Here is a 16,495-nt window from a genome sequence, read left to right as displayed (position 1 = left end):
GACAACTTGTTCACCGACAACTTGTTCACCGTCAGTTGGTTCACAACAAATCGTCCACGCGACAAATCGTTCACTAACAATTCGTTCACAGACAAATTGTTCACAGACAAATCGTTCACTGGATATTTCCAAAACCAAAACATTGCTAGAGGTCGGGCCTGATCCGAAATTCTTTGTCAATTTTTGTTTGTTTGTTGTTAATATTTTGTTAACGAGGACAGTATGGGATAAAAAATTATACTGAAAAGAAAAAAGAGATCTTACAAGCAAGCTGAAAAATTTAAATGGGACCTCACTTTACTATAGGTAACATTTTTACTTTTAACATGTAGGCCTTCTTTTACACTCATGTCCATCATGTAGTCTTGTTCGACCTACCCATATTTGCTTATCTTGTTAATAGCGGTCCAGATGTTTAATTAACATACCCATTTTATTGATATCTTATTAACAAAAACAAATCTTATCTTATATAATACAGACGTTTCTTCAAAAAAGAAGATGATTACGTCCTACGCGTCATGCATTCTGCCAAGTCACTGGTTTTCCTGGCTAGCTCAGACACACTAGTATTTTTTCCACAATCCTTTCAGTGTTTTTACGAGAGATAATTTAGATTTTTAACAATGGTACTAGATTTGGTACAATATATGGTTTCACTGTTTAACTCTGAACGTCACATACTAGATACAGATCTAAGGTTAATACTTATCAATTGAGACATCTAAGAAAAAAAAAACTAATTACATATACAACATATATAATTTATCGCAATACAACAAAATAAAATTGTTTCAATAAATTTGTTATTGAAATCCAAGCAATCAAATTAGTCTACCAATGGGTGGTCACATATAGAAACAAGTTAACTAAAATAAAAATAAAACAAAACTTCTTTTAAACTTGATGGAAAGTACTATACTCGTGTCTAGTAGATTATATTTTCAATGTTAACAGATTGAACATATGTATAGGCAATGTCCAATAAAGTTGTATGACTTCCAGAGGAGCCAGTCTGTCTAGCACTCCACTAGGTGTTAACTAGAGTATCCAGATGAATGGGTAGATTCCCGGTAGATGAAAAAAAAAAGAGGGGGGGTGTAAAGGTATATTAAAGGTGAAAGTAAAAATGTTACCTATAGTAAAGTGAGGGCCCGTTTACATTTTTCAGCTAGCTTGTAAGATCTCTTTTTTATATTTTTTTTTTATTTTAAGTATAATTTGTATCACATACTGTCCTCATTAACAAAATATTAACAACAACAACAACAACGAAATTAAATAAACTCGGAATTGACATGATCTCTAGAATTTTTTTTGCATTTGGAAATAATAGCTACAAAAGTTTTAATGTAAATAAATTTAACACGCGACGAAAATATATAAAATTAACAATATGTTACTATCCAGTGAGCGAATAGTCGCGTGAACGAATTGTCGGGTGAACGAAATGTCTGGTGAACGAATAGTCGCGTGAACGAAAAGTCGTGAACGATTTGTCGGTGAACGAAATGTCAGTGAACGAATTGTCGTGGAACCAGCTAATGTACGCCTAGACTTTAATTGTGATCGTCCTTCAAAGGGACACAACTCATTATCTTCGAAACTTTTTACCTCCATCACTTCTAATAGGTCCCCGTTTTAATACATTTTCAGAATTTAGTGGTGCGAATCAATAATCTATCTATCTATCTATCTATCTATCTATCTATCTATCTATCTATCTATCTATCTATCTATCTATCTATCTGTCTGTCTGTGTCTATCTATCTGTCTGTATGTATGTACGTCTGTCTATCTATCTATCTATCTATCTATCTATCTATCTATCTATCTATCTATCTATCTATCTATCTATCTATCTATCTATCTATCTATCTATCTATGCATTAGATATCCACGAGTAGGCTACGTTTGATTGCTTTAGTTAGCACTTACGTCATCAAAAAACTCGCTCTCTCTCTCTAAAACACACACATACATACACTGTCACACACACACACACACACACACACACCTTGTATCGATATGAACGCTGTTATCAACAAAAGTTGCCTAAGGTCTAACTTCTTGCAAAGTGCATGTGTAGAAATGATGTTTGAACTAGACCTCTGTGTTAATGTAATTATGGATCTATAACTGAATTTAAGTTTTCTATACATCACAGTTACTTGACTATATGTAGGCCTACATTAAATTCAAATAGTTATGCTATTGACATGGGAAGGATTTATATCATACTCTTTGCCATCACAATGTGTGTGATTGAGCTAGATAGGTCGCAAGTTTGTGCCCAGGAGATGGTAAATAGTTCTTACCGGCTGGACAAGCGATCTAAACCGACCCGGCCGCTAACTAGGTCAGCAGAAGCCTCAATGCCAAAATGTTCTCCCGATACGCATGAGCGATTGAGGAGAACTTCCGGTGGAACTCCATTTCAGGTCAACGGAATTTTTCCGAGTCTTGCCGTCGTGGCGGACAGCGGTCCGGTGAGATCGGAAAGCGGTATCGGGGCATTGATGCCGTGGGCAGATAGACTGTACATGGTGTCTTACCTGACTGCCCCTGGAGGCGGTACTGGAGCTGGACTTTATATGATGTATGATTCGTTTGAGGTAATGAATAAGTATAATTTAAATGTATAGAGCACTGTTAGTAAATATGATAATGTAGGATTAAGGCATTATAGAAACATGACAAATGTTTAACAAAACAAGATTGAAAAAGCTAACTAGTTTAAATAAAGTTTGAACAGGTCTGAATGTTCTTGAATGTCTGAATGTTCTTGAATGTCTGAATGTTCTTGAATGTCTGAATGTTCTTAAATGTCTGAATGTTCTTCAATGTCTGAATGTTCTTGAATGTCTGAATGTTCTTGAATGTCTGAATGTTCTTGAATGTCTGAATGTTCTTGAATGTCTGAATGTTCTTGAATGTCTGAATGTTCTTGAATGTCTGAATGTTCTTGAATGTCTGAATGTTCTTGAATGTCTGAATGTTCTTGAATGTCTGAATGTAGTAAACGTTTTGTCTGAGTTCAATAGAAACCGAGCTCCAAGCCCGCGAACAGAAAGTATTGACTGAAAAAGTTGAGCCAATGGTGCGCAGAGCTCTCTGAGAGATATAGATATTCTTTTTTTGAAGTAACGTCTGTATTTTATAAGATAAGAGTGATCAGTTCATATCATTTCATCACTATAATGGAACTAATGAAAGAGTAAGGTCATCATGTAATCAATTCTTGCACCCTCAGGGAAGCAACAAAAAAAATTGTACGCAGGATAAAAGCGGCAGAATCGCATTTTGATTTGCGAATATCTCTCCATGGAGAGTTGTTTTTTTTCTGAATTCGTTAAAGCCAGACGTCTTCGTGGTCTGACATACCCGCCAGCACAACCTATCAGTAGTCGAGGCGGGAGAGAACAAATGCCACTACAAGCTTCTTTGTTAATGCGTAAGCATTGCTGAAGACTCCACTACTCTGCACAACAGCTACAGTATTTTGCGTATGTTAATACGCATGTAAGTTATAGCCCTTAGTCATTGTGAGTTATGCGTCTTTGGTTGTGAACATCTCCCTTCCGGCCTAAGATGGCGTCCAGTGTTGAATGATTAAAAGTGTTCGGCCCAACTACGACAATAGTTGCCTTAACTCTTCAAGACATGCTTAACGGCGCACATACCCCGCATACGCGTACCATTCCCACTGGCTTATACCCCGCCCAAATTACAAAATAAGTAAAAACCAAATCGTACAACCCGCACTTTTATTATACCCCGCTTGTGCAAAGCGGGACTGGACGTAAACTACCAGTCCATAAAGTTGTTGCTCATCAGACGTCTGTCCCTCGAGACGCGATCGTGTTCCGGTTGTTCCAACAAGCGATACATAGAGTGTGAACTATCAGCCTATTGTAGTAACGTCGTGTCTGTAGTAGGCCTATGTTGTTTTGACAGAAAAGTCGTTGACCTGTGGACGCTGATGCTGACCATGATGATGGTGACTTATAACTGCTGTACCACTGCTGCCAACATGCTTCATTTATTGGAAGAAGACGGTGAAGACAGTGAATAGGATACAAGTTTCGATGGTTTCACTAGCGAGGACAGTGACATTAGTGAGACTGGAGATTGACTGCGGATGTATTCAGTGAAGTCTATACCTTTTGACAATATATAAATATATATAAATCATATAAATTTTATAAGAAACTGGATCAGACACAAAATAGAGCAGTGAGATTCATAACAAACGAATATTCACACTTAACCAGGGTAACACCTTTAGTAAAATCACTAAATTTAGAAACCTTCAGGACAGAAGGCTCAAAAGTAAAGTAGCAATCATACATAAAACACTGAACCATAATCTTCAAATACAAAAACAAAATTTAATAAAAGACACAAAGATAAAGGCACATTCCTCGTCCCATATGCTAGGACAAATTTGTACAAATGCTCTTTCTTCCCTAGTGCTATTAGAGCATGGAATGGGTTGCCTGAGCTAGCCAGGAAAACCAGTGACTTGGCAGAATTTAAGTCATTGGTTAATATGCACGACAGAATGCATGACGTAACCATCTTCTTTTTTTGAGGTAACGTCTGTATTATATAAGATAAGATAAGATACCGGTATCGGCCAATTTGTTTAGCTACTGACTTGTCACAATTGATTACTGGAATATTCAAGACTCTCTACTCTACTCTTTGTTTCCTTGAGGTTTATAATGAAATGTTCATATAGACCAGGGGTTCTCAACCTGTGGGTCACGACCCCCTTGGGGGTCGATTGACGATTTGCCAGGTGTCGCAAGAGACCATCAAAAAAATGAATAGTTTTGTCTATTCTTCTAGTGCTATGTGTCTGAGCGGGTGGGGGGGGGGGGGTCGCGGCAGAGTGTGGGATTGTAAAGAGGGGTCGCCGAGCTTAAAAGGTTGAGAACCGCTGTTATAGACTTTCCAATATAACTCTCACAACCACACAGCGAACTATAGGGGGGGGGGGAGGGTATATAGACCCACCGGTATGTCCTTAGTTTCCGTTATGCTATGTTGATAATTTAAAAAAAAAAAGTAAACTCCGCACCTTTGTATATCCCACACAAGAGGGGGGGGGGGTAAAGCCCGCGGGTTGTATGAGCGAAAACTACGGTAGTCGTTGTTGAATACTAATCATATAAAATTTTTTTACAAATTATATTTACTATTACGGGTGGCGCGGTGGCTGAGCGGTAAAACGCTTGGTTTCTGGGCCAAAGAATCAGACGACCTTTACATCATCTGCCATATAGACCACAAGGTCTGAAAGGGGAAACTTTACTACTTTATTATGGGTAAATACAAATAATTTAATAATACAATACTTCAGACTTTACACTATAACTGTTCATGTAACAAAACAAAAACAAAACTATAAGCATAGACATAAATAAATATAGACTGGCCGATAAAAGAGTTTTATGAAACGAAAATGTGTGTATTTTATTATACAGCAGTGGAGTTTTGTTTAATCTCTAAGACTGAAGATCATGCAACTTTTCAGAATTCGGAAATCCGACAACAATAGATGTACATGTTTTCAAGTTACATGAAGTTACTTCCTTTGGCCAGTCTATATCTATTGATGTCTATGACTATAAGTCTTTGAAGAAATTAAAACGATTGTTGGCATACAAATCTTTGTTTTGTCAGATGTTCAAGATGGTGGACCATAATTCCACTTTTGCGAATCGTCTGCTGCACAGACAAACCAATCAGCTCATCATTGGTGCATGGGTCATTGACATGGAGGGAAACATTAAGAATTTCACGCAGCTCCTCCACGTCCGAGTGGCTGCGACTGCTGAGCACTTGACCAGCCCAGAGTCTATGGTCAGTTTTCATTGTACGACCTACTTTTGAATGTATTGGTATTAATATTTTTTTAGTAGGCTATGTTCATTTTTTTTTAAAATTTTTTAAAAATTTATTTTGTATGAAATATTAAATCGCGTTAGCGCAAGTAGGTTTTATTTAACGTATCCTTTAACCCAGTGATGCCCAAAGTAAGGCCCGCGGGCCAGATACGGCCCGCGACGTACTTCCATCCGGCCCGCCGAAACGTCAGCTCAAAATATAGAAAATTCCCCCCCCCCCATCCCAAAACAATGTTCAAGATGTATCTTTACGTTAGGGCCCTCACTTTTTTTCTAATGGATTACTACCAAGGCATTTAACATTCGTGCGTTCATGAGATTGGAATTTAGAATCTACTTGGAAAACTGAACGGATCTTTACTTTTGTGTAGAACATGATACCATTGCTAGCCAACATGTTTGTTTTTATAAAGAAAGTCTGAAAAAATATATAAACAGAATTTAAGTCATTTTATAAATATAAAAGAAATTTTAAATATCCCAATAATTCAATGCAAGTACTAGATCCTCGGGTTTGAAATGAAATAGTTTCAGGTCAATTTTATTTAAGTTTTTGTATCTTTTCCATCATGTGGCCCGCGACAGTAATGTTGGAAATTAAAATGGCCCGCAGATTGAATTAGGTTGGGCATCACTGCTTTAACCAATTTACTTGTGCATAATTAATCTATAGGCCCATAGATGTTAGAACCTTAACAAGAGTTATCGGCCGCCTATATTGAAATCACTACACCTAGAGACGCTTCAAGACAGGATAGAAAGTTACGTCGCTAAATACATAGAATACTGAAATATTATTTACAAAATACAAAAGCACAACCTATTGAAATACGCAGAAAGACACAAAGATAAAGGCACATTTCTTATTCCATATGCTAGGACAAATTTGTACAATGTAATAAATTCTTCTTTATTGCCATTAGGCATGGAACAGGTTTCTGAATCAGCCAAGAAAACCAATGAGTTTAAGCCTGTAATTTAAATGCACGACTAGATACGCGTAGGACGTAATTATCTTCTCCAAATAAGTAACGTCTGTAGTTTATAAGATAAGAGGTCGAAGTGAAGTTTAGTATTACCCAAAGAAAGAAAAGAAAAACAAGTTTCAAATCGACATCTTCAATAGACTTTAAAAACGAATTATTATTTGAAACAAACGGAAGCATTGTTATTAAACAGACTTGTTGTTAGACAAACTCTTGTTATTAAACAGACTTGTTGTTAGACAAACTCTTGTTATTAAACAGACTTGTTGTTAGACAAACTCTTGTTATTAAACAGACTTGTTGTTAGACAAACTCTTGTTATTAAACAGACTCTTGTTATTAAACAAACTTGTTATTAAACAGACTCTTGTTATTAAACAAACTTGTTATCAAACAGACTCTTGTAATTAAACAAACTCTCGTTATTAAACAGACTCTTGTAATTAAACAAACATGTTATTAAAGTCACTGTGGAAGTGTCGCGCGTTATGCGATAGATAAAAAACGGCCTGACTAGGTGTTCCACGAACTACTGGAATAATTAACTAGTAGGCCAACACGTGAATTAATCTCTCTAAAAAATAAGCGAAGTGTTCCGCTAAATCAGGGGTTCTCAACCTGTGAGTCGCGACCCCCTTGGGGGTCGATTGACGATTTGCCAGGGGTCGCCTAAGATCATCGAAAATATAGATTGCTATTGTCTATTCTTCTAATGCTGTGTGGGTGGGGGTCGCGGCAGAGTGAGGGATTAAAATAAGGGGTCGCCGAGCAAAAAAGGTTGAGAACCGCTGCTCTAAATACTTCGAATGTGTGAAGTGTTCCGTAAAAGGAAAAAGAGGTTGGGAAACACTGGCCTAAGTAAACCTTAGTCATTTAAATATATTTAAATAGATGTTTCGAGCCATTCAAAAAATACAACACAAGTCACGTGACACCTCTTCTCTATTTCTCGTCTGGTTCGGGCGCAGGTGTACATGCTGGGGATGGACGGGCCGCTGTGGGAGTGTGACGTCACCAGCCTGCTCTGCACTCAGTTGTTTGACCTGGTCAAAGAGCTGAACATCCCAGTCTCAGAGGGCGAGGAGCCGCAGTTCAAAGCTGCTCACACCATGAACGGAAGACTGGTCGTGGCCAGCAACACTTTCGATTTGAACGACTTCAAAGGGTGATTCCTCTTCTATTTTTTTTTAATAGCACAGCCATTACTATATGTTAACAAATCGTTAGATAAACATAGAAGCTTATATAAGGGAAAGAACAGTACAATTACTACCATCCATATCTCAGTACTGCAAGATTTATCCCTCTTATATATATGTATTTATATACAAAATTAATTGTTGGTTTAAAATAGGACAGAGCCTTCCATGGGCTTTAGCGCCACTGGGATGGATGAATGGACAAAAGTACTCGATTACCGCTAATTAATTTAATTTGATTCGTGAATTGTCTTCGACAATGAATAATTGTTTTAAGTTTCAACCTGATCCTTGTATGGGAAGTGGGAGAAATAACGTGTACAAGAGTTGTACCAGACAGACAGAGTGTATTGATACACGCTTTGTACTAAACATTCATAAATATAGTGGTTTTTTTTTTAAATAGTAGTTGAAGTAAAAATCAAAATCATCATTATCATCACTGGACTCTTGACCTTATGTGATGTGGGTATTCTATGTGGATATGTGCACACCTTAAGTCCATGTTTCCAGGTTATATATAGGTCAGAATCCCTCCGCGGTGTGTTATATAAAAATAGGACGAAATCCCTCCGCGGGGTGTTATATAAAAATAGGACAGAATCCCTCCGCGGGGTGTTATATAAAAATAGGACAGAATCCCTCCGCGGGGTGTTATATAAAAATAGGACAGAATCCCTCCGCGGGGTGTTATATAAAAATAGGACAGAATCCCTCCCCGGGGGTTATATAAAAATATGACGAAATCCCTCCGCGGGGTGTTATATAAAAATAGGACAGAATCCCTCCGCGGGGTGTGTCAAGAAATAGTTCAGCCCACTCTTTAACGAAGTGCATCACTCTTCTTCTGGCCACCCTGACCACATGTTCCCTGTGTTGTACTCTGAGGGCTAGTCTTGACCACTCTATCATATCAAAACAGCATGCCTGCATTGTATAACCTATCATTATTTTAAACTGTAGGCCAAAGAAGAACTCCTCTCAATCGTCTGCTAAAGTGTGGACAAGAAAGAGGCCAAATTTGCTATTTATTTCCATATCTTCTGATATCAGAATTAGACCAAATCAAATGTGTGCAATTATTAAGAGTAATGAAAGAAAACTGTTTGCACTGCTGTACCAATGACTGGAATATAAGCAGGCGTTAAATTTCTTTACAATCGAATAAAATAAAAAGAGACTGTAACTTTACTGAATTGGAAAAAGTTTGTAATAGAATTTAACCATGGTTTTGCTGCAGTCTTCTCCACGGAGGTCGGCTTGCAGAGTGGAAAGGTCCAGGCAACAGCTGGACTATCATTTCGGACACTGCATTCGTAGAAGTAACTGGACGACGAAACTTAGGTCAGGTCATCTACGCTTTAGGCTGGGACTATCGATCAGTGATTCTCAAAGTGTACGATGGCACCGAAACGGGTAAATTATTTTTTTTTATAATTTACCAGTTTAAAAGATATTAATTGACTTGCATACAATCAAAAGTTAACATTTTATAGAAGACAACAACTAACAGACGTATAGACTACCAAAAGTATTTGATACCTATCTTCTCTTACAGAGTACAACTACTGACAGACGAACAGACTACCAAAAGTATTTGATACCTATCTTCTGTTACAGAGTACAACTACTAACAGACGTACAGATTACCAAAAGTATTTGATACCTATCTTCTCTTACAGAGTACAGCTATTGGCAGACGTACAGACTACCAAAAGTATTTGATACCTATCTTCTCTTACAGAGTACAACTACTGGCAGACGTACAGACTACCAAAAGTATTTGATACCTATCTTCTCTTACAGAGTACAGCTATTGGCAGACGTACAGACTACCAAAAGTATTTGATACCTATCTTCTGTTACAGAGTACAACTACTGGCAGACGTACAGACTACCAAAAGCCTCTCACGCCTTTGATCATCTCTGGCAGACTGAGTGGCCCAGAATCAGGGAAGTAGAGACGGAACGATACCTCATGGACATGCACGGAATGTTTTATGAGTTGTCTCCCTTGGGATGGGCCGGAAGTACCTGGGGGATACGCCCCATATCCCAGCATCTTCGTGTCATTCCAGACTTTACCTCATTTAGAGGATTCCTCGTCTTGGGAGGAAACCAGGTGAGGTGACCAAACAGAATACTTCACCTTCATCTATCCCCTTAGTCTGTTGAACCAAGACCAATTGTTATAGAAGGCCTGAACACTGACCAGTGACGTCGCAACCTGTGGGCAGTTTAGACCAATAATTCCTTGCCACGTCACATGTCCGTGTTTGCGGCCTTCAATACTAATCGTCACTTATAGATTGTGAGGTTTCACATAAGACAATAAAACACAGACAAATATTGAAACAGCTTGTGTAGTCCTTGTTCTGTCGTCATTAACAGGTGTCCTCGATCTACGACAACAATGTGGTCACTGGTCAGTCTCAGTCTGGACTTTGGTTTGGAAAGACTGATGACCTTTGGAGTTTTGGGAAACCTCAGGTAAACACGAGCACATATTTTACGTCATTGGAACCTATCAGTGTATAGATCCTGGCTTGTTTCTATAGTATAGATCCTGGCTTGTTTCTATAGTATAGGTCCTGGCTTGTTTCTATAGTATAGATCATGGCTTGTTTCTATAGTATAGATCCTGGCTTGTTTCTATAGTATAGATCCTGGCTTGTTTCTATAGTATAGGTCCTGACTTGTTTCTATAGTATAGATACTGGCTTGTTTCTATAGTATAGGTCCTGGCTTGTTTCTATAGTATAGATCCTGGCTTGTTTCTATAGTATAGATCATGGCTTGTTTCTATAGTATAGATCCTGGCTTGTTTCTATAGTATGGGTCCTGGCTTGTTTCTATAGTATAGATCCTGGCTTGTTTCTATAGTATAGGTCCTGGCTTGTTTCTATAGTATAGATCCTGGCTTGTTTCTATAGTATGGGTCCTGGCTTGTTTCTATAGTATAGATCCTGGCTTGTTTCTATAGTATAGGTCCTGGCTTGTTTCTATAGTATAGATCCTGGCTTGTTTCTATAGTATAGATCCTGACTTGTTTCTATAGTATAGGTCCTGGCTTGTTTCTATAGTATAGATCCTGGCTTGTTTCTATAGTATAGATCCTAGCTTGTTTCTATAGTATAGGTCCTGGCTTGTTTCTATAGTATAGATCCTGGCTTGTTTCTATAGTACAGATCCTGGCTTGTTTCTATAGTATAGATCCTGGCTTGTTTCTATAGTATAGATCCTGGCTTGTTTCTATAGTATAGGTCCTGGCTTGTTTCTATAGTATAGACCCTGGCTTGTTTCTATAGTATAGGTCCTGGCTTGTTTCTATAGTATAGGTCCTGGCTTGTTTCTATAGTATAGATCCTAGCTTGTTTCTATAGATCCTGGATTGTTTATATATTACGATTATCAACAACAAAAAGCAACTTAAAAATAAGATATTTAGAATAAGATATTTTTAACAAGGCATTGCCTACATTGCCTTGAGTGGCTTAAAAGACCCTGTTGTAACCTATATATTTCACCACATCTAGCTCTATCGAAGCTTCGCTTTCCGTTTAAATTCTCATTTCGTGGTCTACGTCTTTGCTCAAGGTTGTTGCCTCGTTTTCAGAGCGAGACTGGTGTAAATAAACCAGACGTCCATAAACAATGTAGATCTATACTTAGAGAATCTATAACGTTACCATCTATGAAACGTAAACCGCCATATTTGTTTTATGTTGAAACTAACGCCGATAAGAGCGAAACCCCAATGCCGACCAATCATTTTGTCGAAAATAATAAGATACTATATATAAATATATTTTACACTCTCGACTCTCGGTGACTAGGCCTACTGATTTCCGTTCAAAGCCGAAATGCTATTTATTATTACTTCGGTTATTTTAGGAAAGTGTATAAAGAATGTTTTCATTGATAGCCAATAAGCTTAGGTCGAATATGAATACTCCTAGGCATTTGACGCGTTACGAAGAGTATTACTTACATGCTCATTCGGAATTCGATGAAATAAACATTATACATGCTGTAGAGCAGGGGTTCTCAACCTGTGGATCGCGACAACCTTGACGATTTGCCAGGGGTCGCCTAAGACCATCGAAAAAATGGATTGTTTTTGTCTATTCTTCTATTGCTGTATGTGTGTGTGTGTGTGTGTGTGTGGGTCGCGGCAGAGTGGTGGATTGTAAAAATCGGTCGCCGAGCTTATTAGGTTGAGAACCGCTGCTGTAGAAAAATGACTAAAATAATATTTATAGTTAAAATAACATTTTAATGTTCAAAACTTGTAGATAAATGGATAACACTAAGACTAAGACTGCTTTATCGATAACTTTCAAATAATGAAAAAAAAAAAAAATTTTTTTTAATTTTAAATTTTGATATTTTGCGTCTCAGCGGTGGTCCCCCCTCCCCCTAATTATCCCACCTTAATAATCTCGTACCCTTGCAGACGAAACAACTGTCTTTTTGCTCTAGGGCTGGGGCGCTGTGTGGAGGCAGGACTCGGTGTCCACCGGGGACGTGTCGGACCCATACTTGATGACCGGATTTGACAAGAAGGTTGTCCACGTTGCTCAACACGACGCCACTGGTCAAGCCATGTTGACGGTCCAAGTGGATTTTACTGGAGCCGCAGGTCAGTAGTGATCATTAACAAACAACTGAAACTAATAAGAGATATCACAATCTATTCTTCGATAGAGCAACATACTTAATTACTACGTATTTTTTTACATTGCAATTGATTCCTAGTTATGCCTAGCCGTTAATGATAATCGACTTTCGTAAGGTAAAAAATGAAAATGGTATTGTTTCAGTGGATGAAGAAGAAGAAGTGGATGGAAAGAATATTGAAATAGTTCAAACTTTTATTGTTTCGGTGGATTGAACGAATATTGAAATAGTTCAAACTTTTATTGTTTCGGTGGATTGAAAGAATATTGAAATAGTTCAAACTTTTATTGTTTCGGTAAATGGAAAGAATATTGAAATAGTTCAAACTTTTATTGTTTCGGAAGATGGAAAGAATATTGAAATCATAAACGTATATTTAATACTATATCTAGACTGGACATGGAGATTTTTTAACACTACAAATATGTGAATTTTTTTTTTTTTAGAAAGTTGGATCAAGGCGTTGTTTTGTAAAGTAGTTAAAAGAAGTAACGTTTTTTTCCAACCCTAACCTACGTAACATATAATTTATTTTTTAGATCTAGATCTAGTAAATGAACATCAAAAATAAGAGTACTATCGTCTCATAATTATTATTTTGCAATTTTTAGATGCATAATCTAGAAAGATCTAGGTAATCAATCTATTTAAATGTACATAAGATGATTAAAATCAACAGACATGCATTATTTCAATCTAGGATTTTTGAAACATTATATAATAATTTATATATGATATTATATATAAATAGCTTTTTTTCATATATTAGCGTGAATATATGGTTCTGTGATTAATAGCCCATTCTAAAGAAAATCCGAGAAGTGATTTTGCATTATTTCTAAACTTTGAAAACTAAAGATCATTACTTTTCTAAGACAGAAAAGATTGATTTGATTTGGGCGACTTCCCTTAGAGCTTGAAAAATTTACGTACAAAAAAAAATCTATATATATAGGCCTAGGTCTGTGAAACGATCAATCGCGGATAAGAATTTGTTTCCGGTTTCCAGTCTAGATATAATATATAAGTCTATGATTGAAATAGTTCAAACTTTTATTGTTTCGGTAGATGGAAAGAATATTGAAGTAGTTCAAACTTTTAAGTACCTCGGTACTTGTACAGATGCTCCTTCTTCCTTAGTGTTATTAGAGCATGGAATGGGTTGCCAAAGTCAGCCAGAAAAACCAGCGACCTGGCAGAATTAAAGAAGTTGATTAACACACGTAGGACGTAATCTTCTTTTTTGAAGTTACGTCTGTATTGTATAAGATAAGATACTGTCTTAAAAATTACCTTTCAAACTTTGCGATCTATAGGGCAGGTGATGTAAAGTTAATCTGTTTCTCTGAACCACGGTTAACGAGTGTGTCATGTGGCCAGCAAAACCGACCTACCAGAAAGGGGAACTGTCTTTTTTTATATCAATATTGTAAAATGTATTCCCATTAATCAATATCAAACTTATTTAATTTATTAGCACTAATTAATTAATGAACTGGTTATTTTTGGTTGGTTCATATTTCTCTAGGAACAACGATTAAATGAGCAAAGTTTCAATTTGATCCGAGAATGGAAAGTGGGAGAAAGAACGTGTAAAAAAAACTGTGACAGACAGACAGACGGACAGACGGACAGAGTGAGTTAATAGAAGCTTTATAGAAAATGAAGACGTATTTGGGACCTCGTTTTGTGATTTCAATCATTAGTGCTAGTACAACAACATTACTGATCATTCATTCCCACAATCAAACGTATCTTATCTTATAAAATACAGACGTTACTTCAAAAAAAGAAGATGATTACGTCCTACGCGTCATGCATTTAGTCATGCATATTAACCAATGACCTAAATTCTGCCAAGTCATTGGTTTTCCCGGCTAGCTCAGGCAACCCATTCCATGCTCTAATACCATTAGGGAAGAAGGAGTATTTGTAAAAATTTGTCCTAACATATGGAACGAGGAATGCGCCTTTATCTTTCTTTCTTTATGAGTATTTTTTTTACCTTCACATACCTCAACGCAAAAGTTTTGATATTTTTACTCATCTTTTTTTCACATTTAGGTCACAGAGGCGTGGAGCAGTGGATGACACTGACCAGTTTAGACTTACATAGTGCAGAGACGCCTTACAGATATTATGTTTTCCCTGATGGCTACAGCGCCCACTGGGTCCGAATCTTAGTAGACAGCTGTAGCTGTTCGATATCTCAGACTTCCTGTAACATCACTGCCTATTTCACTTATACATAAACTGTTAACAGTGGTTTTACTATTGCCTATTTCACTTATACATAAACTGTTAACAGTGGTTTTACTATTGGGCAACAGAAATGATACAATCTTGTAACAGAAGACTTTTTTATTTTGTATAGGCCTATATTTGATGTGCTAAATTAAAGATTTTTTACGATAAACTCAACAATGTCAAGGATGCTCAATTGAATTTCACTGTTGCCAACTAAAAAGTAATACATCTACATACAGAAGAGCTTAGAGCATTTGATTCTGGTAGGCCTACTTGAAAGTACACAAAAGTTGTCTTGTAAATTTAAAAAAAGCCTATTTAGTCTACACTTCCTACAGCAAGAAGCTAGTTCTTTTCCCCGCCATAAATGAACATCTCTAATGGACCACATTCACCAAAACGAAATGCCACGTGATAATATTGATAAAACAACGGGGAAAAATGTCACGTGATAACCATTGTTGATTAAAATTAGATCGTTATTTGTATAGAAGAGATGGGGAAGCACGTGGCTCGATGTTGTTTATTTACGATTGGTGAATGAGGTCCTTTTTCGAGTATACAAAACCAATAATTGTATGCAATTGGATTGACCGATTGTGTTCTAGGTGCAATGTATTAATTAGAAGTATTAGTATTACAGTATTGTTAGAAGTATTACAGTTAGACTTACTTAGACTTAGGTCCTCCCGCGCCGTTCGGCGCATTGGGCAGCAAGCTCCATAAAAATCTGTCGTTGGCAATGTCTGAAGCCTCCTCCCACCTGGTGTCCACTGTTCTGAGGTCCTCCATGAAGGTGTGGCGCCAAGTAATAATAGGACGTCCCTGTTTGCGCTTTCCTCGTGTTGGCCTCCATGTCATCGCAACTCTTGGTATGCGAAATTCATTTTGTCGTAGAACATGTCCCGCAAACCTCATGCGACGCTATGCCACAACCTCTATTAGTTCCAGACTCCCAGTTCGGCAAAGCATTTCCTTGTTTGAGACCCGATCTGTGTAACTGATTCCCAGTTACAGTTAATTAGTTTCAATTTAAAAGAAATACTAACAGATAAAAGCAGTGAATTTTGTCATAATAAATCCGAATCTAGAAAAGGTTTATCTCCTTAGATTTAAATTATTTATGATCCATACGTCTTCTATCTCGCGTGACAAAGGATGCGCCCAAATGTATTACATGTATTGGTGTTAATTGCCTCCCTTTAAAACTGGCCAAAACGTGCTGTGACTAAACAGACCAATTCTCGAGCGGGCAAAGCTTGACACAGTTCTTACATCATACATGACAATGAATAAATGCGAAATTCATCTAGGTTTTAGGTCTAGGCTTCAAGACTAGGCCTAAATTGTCACTTAGTCGTGAAACACTCATATCATTATATATCATACCCTTGCTGGTACTGCTCTACAGTTGAAATAATTGTTATATATTATAAGATAAGATAATTCTATTGGCCTAAAACAAATG

General features: G+C 37.2%; 2 protein-coding genes across 3 annotated transcripts in view; one reads left to right on the top strand and one right to left on the bottom strand.

Annotated features, from left to right (window-relative positions):
* Positions 1-16,495, bottom strand: part of LOC106061980 (proteasomal ATPase-associated factor 1-like) — a 164,626-nt gene that overhangs the window by 89,119 nt on the left and 59,012 nt on the right. The gene's annotated exons all lie outside the window — the stretch shown is intronic.
* LOC106058191 (uncharacterized) lies at positions 2,210-15,262 on the top strand. 2 transcript variants are annotated; one of them, XM_056034095.1, is made up of 9 exons: positions 2,210-2,615; positions 5,692-5,871; positions 7,870-8,066; positions 9,341-9,516; positions 9,969-10,222; positions 10,492-10,590; positions 12,583-12,742; positions 14,845-15,013; positions 15,059-15,262. In XM_056034095.1, the coding sequence occupies exons 1-9, from the start codon at positions 2,220-2,222 to the stop codon at positions 15,075-15,077; spliced, it is 1,650 nt and encodes a 549-aa protein (XP_055890070.1). In that variant the 5' UTR covers positions 2,210-2,219; the 3' UTR covers positions 15,078-15,262. The 2 variants fall into 2 exon arrangements, with proteins under 2 accessions (XP_055890070.1, XP_055890069.1); XM_056034094.1 differs by lacking the exon at positions 15,059-15,262 and having other exon boundaries at positions 14,845-15,052.

This window comes from Biomphalaria glabrata, chromosome 6 (genome assembly GCF_947242115.1).
Source record: "Biomphalaria glabrata chromosome 6, xgBioGlab47.1, whole genome shotgun sequence".
NCBI classification, from domain to species: domain Eukaryota; kingdom Metazoa; phylum Mollusca; class Gastropoda; family Planorbidae; genus Biomphalaria; species Biomphalaria glabrata.
Note: the sequence above shows the minus strand (reverse complement) of the source record. Positions and strands in the feature narration are given on the sequence as shown.

Coding starts and splice junctions, on each gene's coding strand:
- LOC106058191 (XM_056034095.1), top strand. CDS start 2,220: ATGGGAAGGATTTATATCATACTCTTTGCCATCACAATGTGTGTGATT. Junction 5,872..7,869: donor TGACCAGCCCAGAGTCTATG/GTCAGTTTTCAT, acceptor GTTCGGGCGCAG/GTGTACATGCTGGGGATGGA. Junction 9,517..9,968: donor GTACGATGGCACCGAAACGG/GTAAATTATTTT, acceptor CTTCTGTTACAG/AGTACAACTACTGGCAGACG.